The sequence below is a fragment of the Emiliania huxleyi genome (assembly GCF_000372725.1).
Source record: "Emiliania huxleyi CCMP1516 unplaced genomic scaffold EMIHUscaffold_607, whole genome shotgun sequence".
NCBI classification, from domain to species: domain Eukaryota; phylum Haptophyta; order Isochrysidales; family Noelaerhabdaceae; genus Emiliania; species Emiliania huxleyi.
In genome coordinates this window covers 5,361-27,227 of record NW_005197449.1, presented here as the reverse complement: position 1 = coordinate 27,227, position 21,867 = coordinate 5,361, and the positions used below count along the sequence as shown (strand labels likewise).

The 21,867-nt window shown below is 66.2% G+C and overlaps 6 protein-coding genes across 6 annotated transcripts; 1 reads left to right on the top strand and 5 right to left on the bottom strand.

Annotated features, from left to right (window-relative positions):
- Positions 1–2,578: 2,578 nt before the first annotated feature.
- On the bottom strand, positions 2,579–4,569 carry EMIHUDRAFT_459747 (hypothetical protein). The gene is made up of 8 exons (XM_005764072.1): positions 4,159–4,569; positions 4,003–4,050; positions 3,718–3,934; positions 3,515–3,647; positions 3,361–3,444; positions 3,171–3,289; positions 2,998–3,101; positions 2,579–2,930 (listed from the first exon to the last, which is right to left on the bottom strand). The coding sequence occupies exons 1-8, from the start codon at positions 4,437–4,439 to the stop codon at positions 2,762–2,764; spliced, it is 1,155 nt and encodes a 384-aa protein (XP_005764129.1). The 5' UTR covers positions 4,440–4,569; the 3' UTR covers positions 2,579–2,761.
- An 803-nt stretch (positions 4,570–5,372) lies between these two features.
- Positions 5,373–7,021, bottom strand: EMIHUDRAFT_120287 (hypothetical protein; the record flags this gene model as incomplete). Its single annotated transcript, XM_005764071.1, has 2 exons — positions 5,373–6,125; positions 6,533–7,021. The coding sequence occupies 2 exons, from the start codon at positions 7,019–7,021 to the stop codon at positions 5,373–5,375; spliced, it is 1,242 nt and encodes a 413-aa protein (XP_005764128.1).
- Positions 7,022–10,860: 3,839 nt separating this feature from the next.
- On the bottom strand, positions 10,861–11,987 carry EMIHUDRAFT_120285 (hypothetical protein; the record flags this gene model as incomplete). The annotated part of the gene is made up of 2 exons (XM_005764070.1): positions 10,861–11,301; positions 11,460–11,987. 2 exons carry the CDS (start codon positions 11,985–11,987, stop codon positions 10,861–10,863), a joined length of 969 nt encoding a protein of 322 aa, XP_005764127.1.
- A 1,145-nt stretch (positions 11,988–13,132) lies between these two features.
- On the bottom strand, positions 13,133–15,545 carry EMIHUDRAFT_120284 (hypothetical protein; the record flags this gene model as incomplete). Its single annotated transcript, XM_005764069.1, has 3 exons — positions 13,133–13,992; positions 14,286–14,383; positions 15,064–15,545. 3 exons carry the CDS (start codon positions 15,543–15,545, stop codon positions 13,133–13,135), a joined length of 1,440 nt encoding a protein of 479 aa, XP_005764126.1.
- A 1,902-nt stretch (positions 15,546–17,447) lies between these two features.
- On the top strand, positions 17,448–18,064 carry EMIHUDRAFT_247799 (hypothetical protein; the record flags this gene model as incomplete). The annotated part of the gene is made up of 2 exons (XM_005764068.1): positions 17,448–17,542; positions 17,701–18,064. 2 exons carry the CDS (start codon positions 17,448–17,450, stop codon positions 18,062–18,064), a joined length of 459 nt encoding a protein of 152 aa, XP_005764125.1.
- Positions 18,065–19,796: 1,732 nt separating this feature from the next.
- Positions 19,797–21,203, bottom strand: EMIHUDRAFT_120282 (hypothetical protein; the record flags this gene model as incomplete). Its single annotated transcript, XM_005764067.1, has 1 exon — positions 19,797–21,203. One exon carries the CDS (start codon positions 21,201–21,203, stop codon positions 19,797–19,799), a length of 1,407 nt encoding a protein of 468 aa, XP_005764124.1.
- Between the last annotated feature and the right edge of the window lie 664 nt (positions 21,204–21,867).

Genomic DNA, 21,867 nt, shown 5'->3' with positions numbered 1-21,867 from the left:
GATCTTGAGCACTTGAGCACTTGATAGGGCCGGCCGATTCCGCATGGTACGGGACCCCTCGATCGTCTCGCCCTCCCTCACTGGTGTGTTCATTGGGGGGGGTCATAACAATGTGTATTGGTGTCTTTTTTATGTATGTAGCTCTTATGAACGTACGTACCCGAGTTCCAGAGAGAGAGAGAGAGAGAGAGAGAGAGAGAGAGAGAGAGAGAGAGAGCGAGGACAGAGGTGAACTGCTGACGGAGTTTGCGATAAGAACAGTCAGGCTCGGACTGGACACCAGCGAAGAGAATTTTAGAGAGAGAGATGTGCCACATTTCAATTTTGTGAGTGACACCAGGACCAGCGATGAGGAGCGACACCGACTGGTTCTTCGGGGTTAGCGCACCGCTAACCGCCGAACGCAAGCGCACTACGACCTGGGTCGGGCTCATATCTTCCAACCTGGAATTTCGTTGGTTTCGGGCGGCAAGAAGAAATAATCCGTAACGACAAAACAACAGCATGCGTTCGTCCGCAACACAGTACGCGCCGCTGGCCGACAACACGGGCTCGCCGCTGAGCCCAGGCCGCCGGTCGCTGATCGGTAGCGCATCTCCCGCGAGCAGCCGCAGTGGCAGCAGTGCCACCAGCCGAGCGCTCAGCCTCTCTGCGAGTTCCATAGCCGGCTCCGCACCACGGCTGTGGGACACCTCAGAGGAGGAGCTGGAGCCGGAAGACCTTTCAGACTACTTTGACCGGCTAACAAGTCGGCGTGGTATCCATCGACGCGGCCGCTACGTCCTTCTGTCGCGCGCCCTCCTCTTGTCCTGCTGCGCGGTGCAGACGGCGTGTGCTACGACCTTCATCTCTTCGGTCCGCACAATGCCAGCGCGCACCGATGCGCAGTTCATGCTCGTGACTGTTGCCGCAGCTGCTGCCTCGGGCGTGGTCGGCGCTGCCGGCGCGTATTCGCGGTCCGGCTCGCTGCTGCGGTGGTTTGTCATCTCTCAGGTCTGGTGCATGTCTAACATCGTGGCCCAGTGCGTACTTGCTCAGCACAGCAGCCGAAGGTACGCCACGAAACCACCGCACAGGAGAAGAGACAGCACGTACTCTGACACACTCGCTCGCACCCGCGCAGGCAGCACGTCCTGTGCGCCGATGAGCCCTCCTCTGCATCCGCGAGCTGTCTGACTGATGAGTTTGACACGCGCTCTCTCCTGCTCGCGTTTGGCGTGGTGTATTGCTCCATCTTTGTTGCCGACACGCTGGCCCAGGCGTTCCAGGACCAGACCGTGCACGCGAGCAAGTACCGGCGCGGACCGCCACCGGCAAAGCCTCTCTGCCTGCGCAGCCTCGCTCATCTCGTCCCCATCTCCCTTCCCTCCCCGCGCAGAATTGTGCAAATGGTTTGGCTCATGCAGAAGCGAACGCTGGTCTCCGTTTCGCGCTTCGAGGCCATCATTCACGCTCACTTCGAGGAACTTGTGAATAACGGGTTGCTTCAGCTGACGCCGAGGGCGCGCAAAGGCGGAGGGTAACAGGCACCCAGGCCACCGGAGGATCGACGGAGGAGGCAGCTCCCACGTTGAGAGGTGTGTTTCCTTCACAACATATTCAGGGCGGCTTTTCACGCTCAAAAGCGGGTAACAAGGTCTCTGTGAACTCCCCGTCTCACACCCTCACTGACGTGTGCCGTGTGAGTTTCTTGTTTCTCATTGCAAGATCAACCCCTTTCTGTGAAAACCCCACGACCCAGCCCCGCCAGGCGCCGGGGTCACGAGGAACTTGCAAGTCGTGGCCGAGGCGGCGACGGGCGCGGTGCAGAGGTGGATCCAGCTCAATGATGAGGCTACGGCGCGCATAATGAAGAGAGAGAGGAACACATCGAGTGGCTGAGGAAGCTCTTCACTGGGTGGAAAGAGGCTCGGCCGGCCTTGAGGGAGTCGCAGAGGAGGGATAACGCAGGCAACGCAGGGACGGGCCAACAGCCAGTGGGACGAACGAGGGCCGCGACGGGGGCTCAAGCGGGAGGGAGCGGAGACGGTGGGCAGCGAGCAAAGCGTGGGTGAGACTGATGATGCTCCTTCGACTCACACGAAAAGGAATCGACGCGATGTGCAAAGCATACAAGAAGGGGAGAAGGAAGAGGAGAGACGCCGGTGAGGACGAAGCAGAAACTAGCGCAGACGAGAGCAGGGCAGACCCGGGGACTGGGGAGCCGGAGCAGACGGCATCGGCCGCCGAGGGAACGTTGGGAAGAGGCACGAGGAGGGCGGCGACCTCGACCGACTATGGAGGACCCGTCGCCAGACGACGCAGGGCAGAAGACGGTGAGGCGGAGCAGACGCGCAGGGCGAGACGAGGGAGGGAGCAGGACTTTGCGGAGATCAGCAGGAGGATGTACGAAGAGATTAGGAGCAGCAGGGACCCGAGGGACCATGTGGAAGACGGCTAGTGCTACCACAAAGAACCCTGCACAAAGATCGCAAGGGCGGGGACCTGTTCCTTTTTACCCATCTCACAGTAGAGAGGTGTCCGTTTTTATTTATTTATTTAGGCGCATGCCCAGGCGCGGATGCCGAGGCGCACGTATCCAGAATAAGAGCATTTTATGGCGCACAAGCTCGTCTCGTGGAGGACCCTTGGCCGGCCCCTAGCAAGCTAGTGCAAGCGCCACAAACGTCACAAGCGGTGCTCAGGCGCGAGAGTCCTCCTCGATGTTGTCTCCGAGTCAAAGAGTCACGCTGCCAGAGAGTGCAACCAACCGAGGCCAATCTTAGACGACTATTTGACCGTCCTTGGGCGGAAGCTCCTCCTCCGACACGTCGTCGGGGATATGGCGCAACGGTGCCGACCTGGGTGAGCTCTCTTTCCGCCTGCACAAGCCGAGGACGTCGGAGACGTCGCCCGGCCGCGCGTATAGCCAGACAGATACGCAAACGAGCCTGCAACACACGCAATCTGAGCCTCAGCCTCAGCCTCGTGGGTCGCGGGGCAATGGGGATGGCTCACCCAATCCCCTCAAAGAAGAGCTGGGTCGGATGAAAGTCAAAGAGGACCATCGACGAGCCACAAGTGAGCAGAAGAGCGAGCACCGTCGCAAACGTCTTGAGGACCTATCGACGCCATGACCGGTTGCAGCTAGAGTGGATTACTCGAGACGCGCAACCTCGGCACAACGACACGTTTCCGGCAAACTTGATCACCACGGCGGTGCACAGCGCGCCGACGACTTGCACCGCAACAACGACCCATGTCGAGGTATGGAAGCCTTGCACGAGACCGCGCCTCATCACCCTCTGGCCTACAGATTGACATTGACCGAAAGTCAGAGAGGAGAGCCGATCCGTCCTCGGCGCCGCTCCGCCACGCCGCCGTCGACTTGGGCGATGGCGATACACTGCAGCGGGATCGCGAATAGGCCGAGCTGCACGTTGCGCATCCAGAGCGAAGTGCCCCCTGCAGTGAAACAAGAGCCCGCTTTGCAGCCGCTCTCTGCGTGTGGACAAAATCACGGCGAGGCGGGGGCCCGAAGTGAACATCTTCTCGAGAAAGACACCGGCGAAGCCCGAGATGGAGGCAGCTGCGAGCGCGGCGCTGACACCGAGCCAAGGGGCGGCGCCGGTGGGAGCGCTCGACGACTTTCCGTCCTCCGACTGCACCTGCGGGCCGACAAAACGGCGGCTGAGCAGGGGGCGGCTACGAGGAGGGGCACGCTCTCCCAACGGCCACCAGCGCAACTCCGGCCATCAGTAGCAAAAAGGAGACCCACTGCGCGGCGCGGAAGCTCCGCCGCAGGAGCAAGACGGTGAAGAAGGCGGTGGAGATGGTCTTGAGCTGGTAGAGCACCTGAGCCGCGGCTGCCGACAGGTTGCTGATGGCCACGAAAACCAGGTTGTTCTGCATCGCGTAGCAGAGAGCCGGCACGCCGAGCAGCAAGGTGGTTCGCCTGCGAGCGAGGCCCCCCTCTCCTCAGCACACACCCCTCCTGCAAGCCGAGCAGTTCGCCCGGCGCACCGCTCCACCCACAAGTGGTGCTGCAGCTCCGCGCACAGCTCGCGCACGCTGAGGCGAGGGACGGGGGTGGGTTGGCAAGGCAGCGCACGACGCGGCAGAGGTCAAGGGCGGGAGCGTGGGTCTGAAGCGAAGGAGGGAAGCCGTCGCTCGGGCTGCCTGCCCCGAGCGTCCCGAAGCAGCAGGAGGAGGCAGATGGCCATCTTGATCAGCTCGACCATGAGCACGACCACCGAGGTCAGGTACAGCTCGTTGGGCTTACCCTGCCGCGTATACCGCGTCACCACAAACGCGGAGCTGTTTTGCACCATCAGCACGGCGAGACTGCCCCATTTGAGCAGGAGAGCCGTCTTTGTGCTCTTGCTGACGGCCTGCTCGCTCGAGGTCTCCGACGCAGAGACGAGGGAGGCTCTTTCTGCGCCCGCAGCGTCCTTCTGCATCGAAGCTCCAGCTGCGGGCGGCTCGGCCGGCTCAGGCAAGGCTTGGCAGTCGCGTTTGTGCCACAGTTCGGTTTGGGTCGTGCCACAGGGTTGCGCCCGCCCCTGTCGAGGTTCTTGAGGTGGATGCCGCCTTTGGCCGCGTGTTCCCGAGGTGAGTCTGTCAGTAGCGGCTAACCTCGAAATGTGCACCTTGGATGGCTGCGCTCCCTGTTTCGCAGCCAGATGCCCTGCAGCTATAAGCGCGTTTGCTATTCGAAATACCTGCGTTTCCTGTACACTAACGGAAGCGCGACAGCCTCCAGACACACACCTCATACACACATATGGAGCCCCTCTCTCGCCCCCCTGGCGGCGGCAGTGGCCATGGCGACGCTGACGGCGGTGGCACTCGTGGGACGTGGCGGTGACACTCGTGGCCGCGGCGGCGCCTGGGCAGCAGAGAGCTGTCGCTGCAGTGCTGGCGGCAGCTGGCGTGCAGTGAAAAGTAATCCGACCGCGGCCCCGCGGCCGCAATGAATTAAAAGGGGCGGTTTTCGAGGGGGAATCTGGAGAATCTGGGAATCTGCTCACCACGGACCCCCGCACCTCATCGAAAAACTGGGATCATCTGGCTTCCGGAATACTTCCGCGAAGCTGCCCCCAGCAGGCGTTTGACCAAAATCCAAATTTCCCAGCTCCAGTTGAGGCTGCCCTCGGACCCGAGAAACTTTTCCTCACACTCTGCAAGACATAGTACTTTTTTAAGGTGCTCTACAAGCTAGGCAAGATTAGGCACAAAAGATATGGCATTGCAGGCCATTTAGGGCCCCTTAGACGGTCACTGAGTAGGCCAAAATCCCCACTGGGCCGGGAGCAACCTTAATCAAAATACAACAATTGTAAAGCCGTACACGCAAACGACTGTGTACACGGCACACGGCCTAGCTACCCAAGCTATGCGTAGACGAAAATGTGGACAACCTCGGACCCCTCGTACCGGGTGGTGTAGGAGGCGTCCACCGCGCAGCGGCGGAGGTAGGCGGCGATTGCCTTCGCCTCAAAGTCGTTGACCAGATCGCCCCTGAGCGAGAGCACCTGCTGCGACCAGACTGTGGCCGGCGCGATCGCGGAGAGCTGGAAGCCTCGCTCGGAGGGCTCGAGCCGCGCGGAGAGGAGGTAGTTGTTGTACTCGAACACCTGCGCGAGCGCCTTGACGCCCTCGAGGAGCGCCGCCCTGCTCGGCCGCAGCTCGACGGTGGGCGCGAGGCCGGGATAGCGCTCGGCGATCGCGTCGAGGATCTTGTCGCCGACGCGCAGCGACAGCAGCGCCGGCAGCCGCGCATTGTCCCGCGGGAGGGCCGGGTCTCGCGCCACCACGACGCTGGTGCCGTTCGCGTCGATGAGCTCCTCGAACACCACCCTCCCGTCGCGCATCCCCGCGGCGATCGTGGCGTACTGGCAGTAGGACATGAAGTCGAAGTAGTTTGGGTCGGAGATGTCGCCCTGCTTGACGGGCGGCAGCGGCTGGCGGTAGCCCTCCCAATCGTCCTGGCGCAGCAGGAACTGGCGCTTCTGGAACTCGTCCATCGGCATGAAGTCAAGCTCGTCCGCCGTCGCGTACGACGTGCGCATGAGCAGCACCGCGAAGTCGATGTCGATGCGCCGCCGCGGAAGCGACCTGGGCCTCGGGCCGGCGGCACGCACCGCCTGCTCGCGCAGAATCTGCGCAAACGAAGTGCGGCTGTCGATCCGCTCGTCGAGCGGCCGCGGTTGGACCAGCGCTGGAGCCGGAGCGGGCACGAGCACTGTCGACGCGAGAAGATGCGCCGCGAAGGACCTGCGAGCAACTGAGGTGATGCCTTGCCGCATCGGGTTGATGGTAGAGGCAGGTAGGCACAAGACGGAGCAGAGGCGCGCGCCGCGCAGCGACACCCTGGGGTTCGCTCTCCAGGTGCCCCCGGTCTGCGTGCGTCGTGGCATGTTTTTTTTCGCGCATGCGTGTACACAAAGATTACACAGTCCGAACTTCAAGCACGCCTCACGCGCCAGCGCTACGAGACGCCTTCGGCCTACGAGACGCCTTCGGCTGGATGCCTCGCTGAATGCCGCAGCACCATCACCAGGCTGATCTGGAGGACGCCTAGCACCAGCGCGGTCACGAGGAGCTCCGCCGTCGCAAACGTCTGAACGTTGCACCCCTTAAGCCGCGCATCCTCGCCGCACTTCAAGCCCAGCTCGGTCAGTGCGAGCCCCACTGGCAGCCCTGTGGCCCAGGGGGCGAGGTCTGATGCCCACGGCACCTCCATGCCGTTGGCGACGAAGCTGGACTCGCACGCCTCGACCGTCGGCGCCAGCCCTGAGAGAAGGGTCATCTTGCCCAAGCCCCACGTGATCGCGTCGCCCTTGCCCAGCTGCATCTGCCGCACCATGCACTCTTTCGTGCATTTGGAGAAGAGCGCGCTCGCCTTTGCCAGTCTCTCAATCTCCGCGTCGGTCTCGGCCCCGGTCATCTCGAGGGGGCGGTCGTAGCAGCGTGGGAGGGCGGAGATGTTGATTGCCGTTGACACGAGCGCAAACGCCGCCGTGCCAACCAGTAGAGCCATTGCTACTCGCGCCAGGGCAAACCTGAGGACGAGCCGGCGCTGCTGCGGCAGGGGTTGCGATCCCTCGGGTGCTGCCACCGCAGCTTTGCTCGGTGCCGCCACGGGAGCTTCTCTGGGTGCCGTCGCCTCCACCTCCCTGGACGCTGTCGCGTCGGTGCCGGCCTTCACCTTGGCGATCCACCCGACGGTGTTGCGCAGCTTGCGCCACGAGGGAGACTTGTCGCCGTCCTCCTCCTCGTGCAGGTCAAAAAAGAAGGAGCTGCGCGTCGACTGGGCGTCGGCGGTGCTCTCTCCCACCGCATGCCCAGATACGACCAGGTAGGCGACGATGGAGCATAGAATGTAGAGAGAGGCGATGGCCAAATCGAGAGCGAGGGCACGGCGGTCGTCTTGTATGTCCATCGTGCCCAGCAACGCTACGAGCATGAAGACTCCAACCACGCCGATCACCGCAGAGATCATCTGGGCTGACTCACGCAGCCAGTTGCGGTTGTTTTGGTACTCGGGCTTGCAGATGCGCCAAGTGACGCCCGCGCAACGATTCCGCTTGGCCTCGAGGCCGTCCCTCGTCAAAGGAGACTTCAGGGCGGCGAGGTCGAACGTCGTCTTCCTGCCGCCCTTCCCGGTCTCCATCAGCGGACGCGCACGGCCCGACACCGGTCACCGCGCTTGGGACGGGCGAGTTGTTTGGCCGCCCCTCCCGGCCGCAGATCCCCCGGCCGGTCGAGCGGCTGCCCGCCACCTTCCGCCGCGACGCCTCCGCGTGCGCCTCTTGCCACGACCACGCTCCGCCGCACCGCGACTGCTGCCAGTCCGCCGCCGCCCGGCTGGCTTACGGCGACGGTGCGTGGGCGTGGGGAAGGAGCCACCGCCCCACCACCACACCCGCCGCAGACCACAACCGCCGTCCCTCGGGCCTTCAGATGCGCGCCGGGGAGGTTGTGCAGAGGCGAGAGGGGCGCCTCTACCTCTGCGCGGTAGGTGGCGCGGCTTGCCTCGCCTGCCTGCCCGCCTTCCGCAACCTCAGCAGCCGGCAGGCGTGCGCGGCGGCGGAAGCGGCGGCGATCGAGGTCGGCCTCAGCCTCAAGAGCCATTGGGTCTCCACGCCCATGCGACCGTGCCGCTTGCCAAACATGGTCGGGGTCGACCCGCTGGATTTGCTGCTGCGAGGCGCCGTCGGGTGATCGGGACGGCGCGTGGAGCATTCTCTGAACCGTCTCGGAGCCTTCCTGTAGGCGCCGAGGAGAGAGCAAGGCCTGGAGCCTCGTGCCGCGTGTCGTCGCTGCACGAGTTTCGGTGCGCGAGCGGCCAGTGCGTCTCGATGACGGAGCGGTGCGATGGCGTTCGGCAGTGCCGGGTGCGGCCCGTCCCCAAACGCGCCGGGCCGCGCACCGCTCCCCCGCTGACCGCCGACCGCCTCGCCGGCGCCGCAGGACGGCACGGACGAGGAGGGCTGCCCGAAGCCATCCGCGAAGCCGCTCGTGGGGTGGAAGGCGGCGCGAGCGAAGCTCGACTGCTGGGGAGGTTGCGGCGGTGCAGGCGCTTGCCCGCACTTTTGTGGCGCAGGTCGGGCTTGTTGTCAGAATGGAGCAAAGGACCCGTGGCCGTGTCCTGCGACCATGGCGACGCACTACTTCTTCCACACTTGTGCGCGAGATGTAGCCGACATGTAGCCAACATGCACATGTGGCCGACATGCGGCCGCGACTCGCCGTAGCGACGCACTCTCTTCTCCGCGCCTGCGACGACGTGGCTCCAGTGCGGCGGTGCGGCGGGGAGCCGCCCTCTTGACCAGCGCACGCGGTGCCTGTAGGCACTGAGGCTCTGGAGTCGCAGCCGCCGCCGCCCCCGCCGCCGGCGAGCAAGCGCGCGCTGCTTGCGCTGGGCGGCACTTTTGAGCGGAGCGCGCCAGTGGCCTGGCCGTCCGTGGCGGCCAACATCGTCGCGCCCTTGCGCGCGGGTGGGTTCGCTGTGTCCATCTATGGCTTCGAGCTGCAGCCAGCGGGCGCTCTCGTGGACGGCGTGAGATCTTGCGCCCCCGTCCTCTCTTTGGCGCGCGGCACGCCGATCGGCGAGTATGACTCGCTGATACAGGCGGAGGCCGACGCGGCGGCGCCCGCTTCGCTGCTCAAGCCCGACCTATTCTTTTGCGACTCGCCCTACGCGAGGCGGACGCACGTGCCGCTCGGCAACAACTGCTCGATCAACGTGGTGCGGCAGCTCTTGTCCGAGTCGCGCGTCGCCCGCTTCCTCGAGGCGAACGCCGGACGCTTCGACGTGGCCGTCGCGCTGCAGGCGGACTACTTTGTCGCCACCCCCATCGACATGCGCGACGTCGGTGCGGCGATGGGCGGGGGCCAGGGCGGCCGGTTCGTCTACCTCAGCGACGCCAACGACGCGTTTGGCTTCACAAACGGCTTCTATCTCGGCCCTCCGCGCGCCGTCGCGGCCGTGATGGGCCGTTTGGACGCCGCCGCCGCCGGCCAGCTCGACACCAGCCGCGACTACGAGCGGCTGCTCAAGTCGGCATTCGAGCTGCTGGGCATCGAGCGGCGAGTCTCACGCCTAGCCGTCTTCAAGGTGCGCGCCAATTGCGGCGTGCACTGGCAGGGCATCGGCAACCCGTGCCCGAGGACGAGGCGAGAGAAGCGGCACCACCGCTGCCTGCGGAGGAACCGTTTCGACCACGTGCTCGACGGCTCGGTGGCCGCGGTGATGCGCGTGCAGCAGGTGCATCGCGCCCTCGTCGACCTACTCCGCGGCCGCGGGAACTGCGCGTGCGGTCCGCGCATCGACGCCGGACCGGTGCTTGCCGCGGCGGCGGCGGCAGCCAACGCGAGCGGCGGCGGCGCATTGTCGGCACGTTGCAGCGAGGTGCGCGAGTGCTGGATGGCCGACGTGGCGCTGGCGCGGGGCACCATGGCGTTCGGGTGATACTGCAGTGTGATCTCGCGGACGACTCGCACACAACTGCTCTCGTGAGAAAATAAAACAAGTCATACAACACTGGTGCTCGGCTCCAACGGCTCACCTGCAGTGTCATGTGAGCGTCTTTTGCGCCTATCCCTGCGCGCTCGCTTTAAGGAGGACGCCGGCGAGAGAGTCCCGTGTGGAGGTAATCTCTGACTTCCCGACTTTCGGGAGGCAGCTCCGGCAGCCGGCAGGCCAATGACGGCACCCGGCAGCTTGTGGGAGCAGTTGGAAGCTGTTAGCGCCTCGCTCTCGACATCGTTGATTGATTTGAAGGAAAGACTGCTGGCGACGCTGCGTACGATGAGGACCGCACCGAGTACAAAGAGGGCGAGAAACGCGTAGAACTGCGTCCCAAGCACTCCGCCGGGCCGGATGCAGCGTCCGGCCCACACCTGGCAAGCGCCGGGCATGAACGGCGGCTGCGGTGGCGGCGGACTCGCCTCTACCATGGTGCGCCACCCCTGCTCCTACGACGCGCTCGGCGAACAGTTTTGCGCCGCTCCTCGACGTTCGCGTTGTGTAAGTAAGAACGGCGGCGGGCGCTGCCACAATCTGCTATCTGGACAAACCACTTTTTGAGAGAAGAAAACCGTTGGACCACCCAAGCAAGCCTGCCCGCAGCCCGATCCCGATCATCCGGCCCGCTGGTGCGCTTCACAATACAACATACCAAACAAGCATAGCTCCCCGGCCGCCGCGCGCCGGCCCCCGCCCCTGTGGGTGTGAGACTGAGAGACAGAGCAGAGAGGCTAGAATGTGTAATGAGATAGCTGGCCATGTGGCTAGACCATCTCCTAGAATGTGTAAGTGACAGCTCTGGCCAAGCGTGCAGTCATAAGACTGACTCCCAAAAGCAAAAACGGCCGTCAGGTGCGTATGCGTATGCCGCCAGAGACGCGCCACACACCCACCGCGTCGGAAGTGCCGGCGACACACACGACGCCCGACGGGTGGGGCAACACCCAGTTCGGCTTCTGCGCGAGGCTCGCCGACCCCACCGCGCGCAAGCTGGCCCCCTCCGACGCCCCCTCGGCCGGCGGCGGCTCGCACGCCCATAGGCGCAGCCGAGAGTCGTCGCCCGCAGAGAGGAGCGGCACCGCCGTCCCCCACCCTGCACCGCCGAGCTGCGGCGCAAAGACCACCTGCGACGCGGCGGCGCCGTGCGCGGACGGAGCCGCCGCGAGGAGAGCGCCGTGGTTCGCGTCTCGCAGCTCGATCGACCCGTCGCCGAGGGCGGCGGCAAAGGCGGTGCCGCCGGGCTCAAAGGCGAGCGAGTGAACGTGCCGCGGGTTGATCACGCGCGGCGCCTGTGGCAAGGTTCAGAGAGGGCTCAGGGAAGGCTCCTGCGAGCTCGGCACGGGTTGAAGAGGCACTGTGGCGCCGCTCCGTCCGACTGCGCCGGCGGCGCCGCGGCCGCGAGGCACCACGAGCACAGCGTCGCGCCGGTGAGGCAGTCCCACCGCACAGCAAACGCATCCGTCCCACCCGAAAGCAGCTCGAGCCCGCCGCCGCCGCCACCGGCTGGGCGAAAGGCGAGGCAGGCACAGATGGAGCCGTGAGCGGCGTCCAGCTCCGGCGGCTGGCTATCGCCATCGAGGTTGACGACGCGCACCTCGCCCGAGTCGTCGCCGATCGCGACATGCTCGCCAGCCGCGTCGATTGCCAGCGCTCCCACCTCGTCGCTGCTCCCGCCGAGCGACGGCACGGCAGGCTCGCGCATCAGCACGCCCGGAGCGCGCAGGTCGTAAGCAAAGACGTCACGTCCAGCGGCGCCAAAGACAAAGTGCTCGCACCCTCCACGGCCCACGGCGAGAGCGTTCACGGCCTGAGCGCCGGGAGCAACCATCGCCCGCGCCGTCCTTTGCGCGCCGAGGTCCCAGAGACGGACGGTCCCGTCCTCGCCGCCCGAGACCAGCATGTCACCCTCGCCCGCGAGGCAGTTCACACCGCCACGGTGGCCGCGGAGCGACGCCGCCTGAGACAGCTCTCCCATGGGATCGATGGAAACGGGTGCTGGCACGGCGGGGCGTTGGAGGAGGAGGTCTCGCGGCAGGCACACGGGTTCGGGGCTCCAACCACGTATGGAAGGTAAGTAAGGTAAGGTAAACTTCTCCACACACACGAGGATTATGCCGACGCCCTCGCCAAGGGCCACACGGTCATCCTCCTCGTGACCGAGTCGACCGGAGCATTCTCCGCCGACCTCGATCGCGTCCTCCGCCAGCTTGCGAGGACCGCACGCGCTAGTGGGTCCATTGACCACACGCCGTATGGCACCTCTCGCGCGTCCACCCGCTCACACTACACCTTCCACTCCGCCGCCATCTCCGCCGCCATCGTCACCGCCGACGCCCTCACCATCCAGAACTCGGCCGCCGCCCTCGGCTTCGAGCTCACCCTCGACCCTCGCGATCTCGCCCGGCGCTCGACGTCGGGTCCTCGGCCGCCATTGCGGTCGGCGCCACCACCTCCTCCCGCCCCCCCCGCAGCCACTGCCGCGCGGCCGCCAATGCGACCGACCCCACCCTCCTTCCCCGACCCCGCCCTAAACGCCCCCGACAGCGAAGCCCGCGCCGCGCGCGGCACCCCCACCGACTCTGCCTCCGACCCCAGGGCCTAGGCGGCCCGCCATGAAATCTAGCCGTGTGTGCTGGCGTCCGGGTCCCAGCGGGTTTTCACGTAACAAGTACACACGAGGTGGTGGGGCAAGGGGGGGCAACCCTCGCGTCTCCACGTCTAACGACAGGAGCCCCACGGCATTCAAAGTGCAAGGCCCGGTGCGCGTGGGTGAGCGGTGACCGGTGTGTGTGTGTGTGTGTATGTGTGTGTGTGTGTGTGTGTGTGTGTGTGTGTGTGTGTGTGTGTGTGTGTGTGTGTGTGTGTGTGTGTGTGTGTGTGTGTGTGTGTGTGTGTGTGTGTGTGTGTGTGTGTGTGTGTGTGTGTGTGTGTGTGTGTGTGTGTGTGTGTGTGTGTGTGTGTGTGTGTGTGTCTCACGTCACTGCATCCTCTGCCGGTTCCTCCCGTCGCCTCTTCTTTGTTCGAATGTTTTTCAATCCATCCTTCACGTACTGTATGGAAGCCCACGCATCACACAGGGACCCACTGGCCCTCGTCCACACTCTACACCCTCGCCGCGCCTCACTCATCGCACGGCCCGTGCTTTTGGCACCATCGCTCCCGCCACGCGTCGTCGGGCCGCCCCCAGCCGATGGTCGCGCCCGCCGGCGCGAGCACGCCCGACACCCACGGCACCTCCCGCGGCATCGCGTCTGGCCACACGTCCATGCTCACCGCCCACGGCCAGTCCCGGCGCGGCGCTTGTCGCATCCGCTCGGGGTAGGTGCTGTGGCCAAAGTGCGGGTCCTTGGGCGCCTCGGGCAGGCGCTCCGCCTGGAACTTGAGCCAGCACTCGCCAAACTCGTGCACGTGGATGTCAAAGGCGAAGCAGCGCGGCGAGGGGCAAAAGGTCCAGATCTGGCACGCACGCCTCTGCCCGCCTCCGCAGAGCATCGCCGGCCGGCGGCCGTGCTTGCGCGCGCTCGCGGTGCCGTTGGCTTCGGCGGGCCACCACTCCTTCCCCTCGGAGCCGGCGCCGCCGCAGATGCGCGCGTGCGCCTGGCAGGCGGTGCAGCACTCGGACGCGCCAGCCAGGTGGAAGCCTGGCTTGCCGAGACCCCAGACGAGCGCTCCGTCGCCCGCGTAGCCGGTGTTGGCGCGGGCGTGGCAGGTTGCGTCCGCCACATCACCCTCGCCGCCGGCCACCGAGTCGATGTGCAGCACTCGTTCCAGCGCCTGCAGCCGCTGGTCAAAATCGTCGTCGGCAGCGGCGGCCGCGGCGGTTGATGGAAACGCCGCACTGTTGAGGAGCAGGAGCAGGCCGGCGGCGATCAGCAGGCCCGCGATCGACGATGGGACGGATGCCGACGAGCGCGATCCGCGCTCGCGGCCGAGCGGGGCATAGGCCGTCGGCATTGGAGCCTCTTCGTGCCGGAAGTCGGCTGCGACCGTGGACGGGCCGGATGGGGAGAGTTCGAACCGAGGGCGAGTAATCCAGCGCGAAGACTCTCTGGTCGTGAAGATGTGGCCCGGGTTCACGCGGCTCGGCGGTGGTCGCAAAGGCCAGCGCGAAGAAGTGTCTTCCGTTGCGTCGCGTTTTTCGGGCAAGGCGTCTATTCGGTGCTCTGCACGTTAGAGCGTCCGGCAGGTCCGGCAGGCACCCTGCCGGACGCAAATGGGGCCGCCTGGTGGCCTCCGAGCGCCAGCCGAAGCAACCCTCGTCGTGCCCCGACACCCCCCCGACTCATGATGTGCCGCTCTTGCCTGTGTGGCCGCTGACGGCGGGACCCCGTGCGCGGCTGCGCCGCAAACTCGTCACTGCCGTCGTCACACCTGTCCACAGATGCGACGGGTGCCTGTCCGACCGCGACAAACAGGCCTCGTTGCGGATCGCCAGCCCGCCCTTTGCCTCCGCAGACGCCCAGCTAGCCGAATCGTCGTTACCTTCCGCAGACCGACTTCGCGAGCGAGCGGGCGCGTTCTAGATGACGGTCACGCCCAACTCACCGGCCTTGTGGCCTGAAACCGATTCTGAGCCCTGCCTCCCCCGAGCGGGTATGGACGCTGCCCGGCGGCCCGCGGTACGATTCGGTCCCGCCACCTCCCTCCCGGTTCCCGCAGGTGAATTATTGCGATTTCGCCACCCTCCTCGCCGCCCTCTCCGCCACTGTCGCCTCCGCGCTCTCCTCCGCCGTCGCCGCCGCCCTCGCCTCCACCGCCCTCTCCGCCACCCTCCCCGCGGCCTTCTCCACCGCCCTCTCCGCCGCTCTCTCCTCCGCCGTCGCCGCCGCCCTCGCCGCTGCCGTTGCCGCCGCACTCCTCCCCGCTGCCGCCCTCACCCTCCCCGCCGTGCCGTCGGTCTCGCCGTCGCCTTCTTCCGTGTCGCTGTCGCCGCTCCGCCGTCCGTGTCGCCGTCGCCGCCTCGGATCTGTCCGTGTCGCCTTCGCCGCCTCCGTCCGTGTCGCCGTCGCCGCTGCCTTCCTCCGTTTCGCCATCCCCGCCGCCGATCTCACCTTTGCCGCCTCTCCATGTCGCCGTCGCCGTCGCCGCCGTCGGTCTCGCTTTCGCCGCCTCTGTCCTTGTCGCCGTCGCCGCCGCCGCCGTTGGAATCGCTCTCCCCGCCGCCGTCGGTCGTGTCGCCTTCGCCGCCTCCGTCCGTGTCGCCGTCGCCGCTGCCTTCCTCCGTCTCGCCCTCCCCGCAGCAAGCTCGCTTGCCGTCGCCGTCGCCGCCATCGGTCTCGCTTTCGCCGCCTCCGTCCGTGTCGCCGTCGCCGCCTCCGTCCGTGTCGCCGTCGCCGCCTCCGTCCGTGTCGCCGTCGCCGCTGCCTTCCTCCGTCTCGCCCTCCCCGCAGCAAGCTCGCTTGCCGTCGCCGTCGCCGCCATCGGTCTCGCTTTCGCCGCCTCCGTCCGTGTCGCCGTCGCCGCCTCCGCCGTCGGATTCGCCTTTGTCGCCTGCTCCGTCCGTGTCGCCCTCGCCGCCGTCACAATTCGGCATACACACAGTTTGCACATCTGCAAGTTCTTCTTGATGCACACGGCGGTGCAGCCCCCGGCCATAGCGGGCAACTCAAGGCATCGACGCTCTCGCCGAAGCCCCTGTGCACCTCCCGGCACTTGCCGCCGTTTTATTCGGCGCAATGGCCGGCGTTGAAGCTCCGAACCCAGGCGCAGCCGAGCCCGTTTCTTTCAGAGACAATACCAACAACCTCTTTCACTCATTCTTAAAACAGTACCGGCCGGGATTTCGAAGATAGTGCTAAAATGGATACCTGGAGAATGGCATTTAATTTCGCGGACCGGCTCTTAACAATCAGGTCATGTCACCGCTTAATGTGCATGTGCGTGGCCTACGTCAGAGACCAAGTGACCAGCCGTCCCGGGCAATTTGTGACCCGTCTACGCCCTCGCGCCTCGGGCGCGGCCGGCCGCCGCCGGCTGCCCCGTTGACTTCTCCGCCGCGCGCTACGCGTTCGTTCGCAGTAATCTGGCTTAGTTCAGAGAGGTCGGGTCCAGTCTCTATGCGTATCACAGCGCGGCGCTGGCCTGCGCATGTCGGGCATGTAGTCGAATCAATCAATCATCCCGACATTTGATGTTAGTGGCAAAACCGCGGAACCGAAAATGGCGTTTAATTTTGCGCACCTGCTGTCCGCCGCCTGCGGCGGCGCTGCGCGCCGCGTACGCGCGCGCTGCGCGCGCGTTTTTTCTCTCTCTTTCTCTCTTTTTCACAGTGTAATTTTACCGAAAAAATGCCGTTTTTTCTTGCCGTGCACATTCTTCCCACATTCAGAGAGAGAGATTTTTAGCAATACCAAACAAATCTAACACTCACGCGTCATTTGGGGCCTGGAGCCCTGTTCACGCGCGCGCGAGACGTGCAGACAGGGTGAGGGCCCAACAGGAGAATCGTGCTTTTTGGGTTGGGTTGGGTTGTTGGGCCTGGGTTGGGTTGTTCCGCGTAAGGTTGGGTCGTCGGCGCGAAGGGTGAGGTCTCGACCGCCGCCGCTCACGCCAGCGGACGGCCACCATCGGTGTTTTTGGCTTCGCCACCGTCCAAAGCGTGCGCAATGCGCTCGCCGGCATCGAGCGAGCACGCCTGTCCGACGAGCGGCTTGCTGTGTGGACGCCTTCTTGTGGCTCTCGCCGAGAGCGTTTTGCGTCCAGGGGTCTCGTCGCAAAACTCGTTGATGCTCTATGGATGATGAGAAGTGCGCGAGGTCCAGGGGTCTCGCGCACCCTCCCGGCTAGGCCGGTAGGGGACGGGGCGGCACTCGAGACTCGTATAGCAAGGCCCGTGGGGCACTCGCCACGGGCCGCTCCCACATGTGCCGGGCACAACTCCTCCGGAGAGTTCGCCCACCACAGGACCGATGTCCATGTCGCATGTGGGTCAGTCAGTGTTCGTTGTGGCGACCGAGTGCTCGCTGAGCGGCACCGAAGTGTGTCGCTACGGGCGGGATATGCTAGCTATTCTCGATTGCTCACCTTGACACGATTGCTTGCGCGAAGGCAGCGGAGGCGCGCAGCGAGAGACAAGCGATCCTGCTGCTGCAAGAGAGCAAAGCAGGTTAGGCCGAGCGACTGTCGACTCGAGCGTTGGTCGATCTGCGCGTGTAGGCGGAGTAGATAACCACCACGGCCGCGGCGCACCTCGCAAAGGTGGCCCGTGTGTAAAGCGCGCCGAGAGGTCTCGCGACGGGGCCGAGTCGAGCGTCGCGCTGCCTCTGGTCTGCATCGCGCGCCACACGGCGGCACGTCGATAGCGATGCAGCACCCCAGGGGCACCCGAGAGGGCGCCTGCGCGGCTGAGGGGCGCGCTAGAGCAGCCCGGTGAGCCCTAGCGAGGCGCGGGGCGCGCTCGAGCGGGCGGCCGCTATGAACGTCTGAGTATGCCGAGATGAGGCATGCTCGTGTAAGAGGCGGCGAGGCGGGGCTGCGGCTGCAGGCGGCCTTCCCGCCAAAGGCACGCGACGCGGAGGCGTGCGGAACATGGTCGAGGGGCATGGGCCCTACCGCGCTAAGGGAGAGGGAGGCGAGGGGGAGGGGGAGGGGGATGGAGGGGAGTGTGAGGGGTATGGGGGCGAGGGAATGGAGGGAGAGAGGAAGAGCAAGGGCGAGAGGGGGCAGGGGACTGGTCGATGGCATACTAGGGGGGGCAGGGTAGTGGGCGGCGATCGCCGCATACCGTCCTATGGCGGCGAGTATCGCTACGCCAGGGAGGACAAGGACGTCGACGTGCGGCTGCTGCTGTTCGAGTCGTTCGGTGGGTTTGGGAAGGGGGTCGGCGAGATCCTCTGCGGGGCGGCGAACGTGCTGCAGAACAAGCTGACGCGGGCCCAGTACCTCGATGAGGTGACTTGGACCACCAAGAGCTGGCTGGGGCTGCAGAAGCAGCGCATCTCAGTCGTTCTTCACACGGCCATCGCAGAGCAGATTGTGAATGAGCTTGCCAGCGGCGAGGGCGGTCGAGTGCACGGAGCTAAGTGCCTCGCCGTCCTCGCGGGAGTCGCTTAGGCGGCTCCAGTGGTGTACCTGTGCTAGTGCCAGTGCGCGCCAGTCCCGTGCCCAGTGTTGCACTTGGAGCACTTGGAGTGCAGTCGGCAACCTCGCCAGGTAAAATTCTTTTTCGGGCGCGCCGCAAACTAGCGCGACACCGTTCCGTTCCACAAGCATGTCACCACTGCGCCAATGTCACTCGCCGCGATGTCTGCGGCGGTCGAGGGACTGGAGGTGGACGCGGCAGCGACTCGGCAGACGCTGATTCGCGTTCGTGGCGGCACGTCGGCTAGCTTCGCCGACGTGCTAACCCCTAACCCTAACCCTAACCACTCCTGCTCGTCGCCTGCGTGCGTCGCGGCTCGCCTCGTCGACGCCGCCTCCACGGGCGATGTCGAAGCGCTAAACCGCGCCATCGCGGCTCAGCCCAGCATCAGCAGGGAGAGGGCCCTCACAGCCGCAGCGCTCGGCGGCCACCGGAGAGCAGTGCTCTTGCTGCTCGCGTCGACCGTCCTCGCGCGGCACGGCAAGCTGAGCTGCCTCCAGGTAGCCCTCCACCACCCGCGTCTCTCCTGCCGCGTGCGCGTGGCGATGGTCCGGCTGCTGCTGCAGCGGCGGCGGCCGCGAGGCGAGGCGCCGCCGCTGAGCGGGCCCGCCGCCGCGGCGGAGGCGCGCCGACAGGAGAGGGTGCGCCAGGTGATGCTCGCCTCGGCCTGCACGCCAGCTGGCCCATCGCTGCTCGCCACGCTCGCCTCGGAAGGCCACCTGCCCCGAGGCGCCGGCGGAGGCAGCCTTGCCGACGCGCTGGCCCTGAGCCGGAGAGCGCTCTTCGCGCTCCGCGGCGGCGGAGGCAAGGACGTGCGCGGCTGCTACGACGAGTACGCCAGCCATCGCGACGCAAACTACGTGCTGTGCGGCGAGGCGGACCCAACCCCGACCCGTCAACACCCCGGCCCACCACCCCGTCACCACCACCACCGCCCCGCCCTTACCACGGAGATGACCCGAGATGACCCGAGATCACCCCAGGCCCCCTCCAGGTTCGCGTCGGGATCCGGCTGGCCAGCCTGCGCGCCTTTGAGCAGGCGGCTCAGCAGCTCGCTCTCTGCGCGTCTGGGCGTCGCAGCAGCCCCCGTCCGTCCGCCCGGACGGGGAGAGAAGCTCGAGCCGCTCTGCTGCTGGCTCTCTAGGCTCGCCGCAGCGCCGTGGACGCCATCCTCACACGCCGCCTACCCTCCTCGCTTCCGCGCGGCCGTGCGCACGCTGCTGCTCTGTGCTGCGCGCGAAGGGGCGTCGCCGGCGGTGCTGCCGACCGAGGTGCGCACCAAACCCCACGCCCGTTCGCACCGCGGAGCAGCGCGCCTCGCCACAGCGGCCCTCTCCGCACCCATCTGCTCCACTCTGGCTCTTCGGCTCAGGCGCTGCTCCTCGTCGTCGAGCAGCTGGCCTGGCGATGGTTCTGGGACGTCGATTTGCTGCTCGAACGTGCCGACTCACACGAGCTTGGCGTCGACGTAGCGGCGGCCAGCGCGACCTCCGCGCTGACGCCGTCACGGTGACGCCGCTGTCGCGTGCGCCGTTTCGCCCGTCTCACGTCTCAGACTCTTGTGCTCAAAGACTCGTCTCATCAATGCAGTATGCACGGTCCACAGGGAGACTCGAACGCGCCGCCCGAGTCGCTCCTGTTGTACTCGAGAAATAACACAACTTTATGACGTGGGTGGGTGTCTCTCTATGAGTCTCTGACTCTCTATCGCCCGTCTCGTCTCCTCCATTCCCGATGCGCCCCGCTTCCCCACCCAGATGATGTCCCACTGGCGCCCCTCTGTGCGCCCATCGTCGCAGAGCCGCCCGAGTGAGGAGCTGGCCCCGGCGGCGCTCCGCTCCTCCCCTTTCTCCGGCCGGCCCTCGAGACGACCTCCCACTCGTCCTCGCCGCCGTTCTCGCCGCCGCCCCCCTCCCCGCCACCTCCTCGCCCGCGGGCCAATAGTCCCCTCGCCCGCGCCTCGCCCTCGCCGCCACCCTCATCGCTACCACCACCAGCCTTGCCACCGCTCTCCTTGCTACCGCCCTCCTTGCCGGCGGCGGCGCCGCTGCCCTCGCCGCCGCCGCTGCCCTCGCCGCCGCCGCTGCCCTCGCCGCCGCCGCTGCCCTCGCCGCCGCCGCTGCCCTCGCCGCCGCCGCCGCTGCCCTCGCCGGACCCGCCGCCGCCTCCTCCCTCGCTCTCGTGGACTCTGGTGATCGCGATGCCCTTGGCCGCCATCTCGAGCTCCTTGTCCCTCAGATACCGGCTCAGGCTCCGCCTCATCCGGCTCTCGAAGCGCGAGTCGGTCCTCTCGCGCAGCCACGGCAGCCTACAGGAAGGGCCCGCGCCAAGGCTCCGACAAGGCTCCGAGGCCAGGGCGGTCCTCTCGCGCGCTCGGCGCCGCTGCAGCCAGAGCAGAATGGTCGTCTCCCAGACGACGTGGATGTTGCAAGTCGAGATGTCGAGGTAGGCCGGCCGCAGCTGCAGCGTCGCCGGGTCGAGCAGCTCGTCGCAAATGTCGACAAAGTCGACCGCAGCGTGCTCCGCGCAGGCGGCGCGCAGGGCTGCGTTGAAGGCGCGCGTGCGGCCCTGCCGCGCCGCGAGCGAGCAGTCGGCGAGGTCCACCCTCGCCGCCTGCGCCTCGCTCAGCACGCCGTACGCGGCCACGCTCTTCGGCACGCTCTCCGCCTCGATCAGGCTGGACGGGTATGCGCCGACGACGAGCCTCTGTGCCGGCCCGGGCAGACCGGCGACAAAGGCGACGTAGGCGCGTGCGATTGCCTCGAGGTCAATCTCCTCGGGCGGCTCGCGGCCGTACTTGCAATAGTAGTACGACATGTGCACATCGACGCTCCCAAAGACGAAGACGGCCGTGTGAGTGCCCGGCCGCTGCGCAAGCGTCTTGGCGATGTCCTCGCGGTTTGTGTTGCCGGGCTTGGTGAGCCCCTTGGCACTGCCGCCCTTGTACGGCTTGATGCCAATCTCGGCGTGGCGGACGAGGCTAAAGATGCGGCTGAACGAGTCGCCAAAGATGAGATAGCCAGCCTCCGGCAGCCGCTCGCGGCCGCGCGAGGGACCGGGCTCAGCACGGTCGGCAGCAGCGCCGCCGTCAGCGGGCGCTGCAGGCCCCATCGTCGGAGAGGACTCCTTCGAGCTGCAGGTATGAGCCCTCTCCGACGGGCGTGACGACGCGGCGCGCGCACTGGCCCTGCGCTCTGGCGAGGGGAGGAGCCCGGCGAGTCCTACCCAATGGGGGCTGAGGGCCAAAAGTAAAACGCGCGACGCCGCTCTCGGCTCTCAGAGAGGCGTTATATCTCAGTAACCCCGCTCGCAGGTACTAGAGCAGCGTTCGTCAAGCTCAAACCCCACTCTGCACAACACAGAGCAGCGTTTGCCTAACAAGACTCCGCTCTGCAACCTTCAGAGCGGACTCTTGCTCAGAAAAACACCGACCGAGCACGTTTCGAGCGGAGTCAAGTCAGTGCAACACCGCTCAACATAGCGGGAGCGGTCAATTTCCGCGGAGAGGCTGCTTTCGCCTCCCTCAGTCGCGCTCTCCTCCGCCCCTCCTCTTCAGAGCGGGACTTTGCTGAGTGAACACCGCTCTAGCTGGTCAGAGCAGCGATTGCTTTAAGCTGACACCGCTCTAAATGACGTGAGCGGCGTCGCCCTGAATAGACGCTGCTCTGGGACGCCGGGACGGCGATGCCACCTGACGCCGACGGCGGATCCACGATCGCTCGTGGCGCGCGGCGCGGCGTGGCGAGCCCCGCCCCTGGGGTTGAGCAGCGTGTGG

Bases quoted from the DNA above. Each gene is read 5' to 3' on its own strand.
- EMIHUDRAFT_459747 (XM_005764072.1), bottom strand. From the start codon at position 4,439: ATGCAGAAGGACGCTGCGGGCGCAGAAAGAGCCTCCCTCGTCTCTGCG. The intron at 4,051-4,158 runs GCAGCCCGAGCG...CCCTCGCCTCAG, and splicing joins CTTCGGGACGCTCGGGGCAG to CGTGCGCGAGCTGTGCGCGG. The intron at 3,102-3,170 runs GTGTCGTTGTGC...TGGCGTCGATAG, and splicing joins TGATCAAGTTTGCCGGAAAC to GTCCTCAAGACGTTTGCGAC.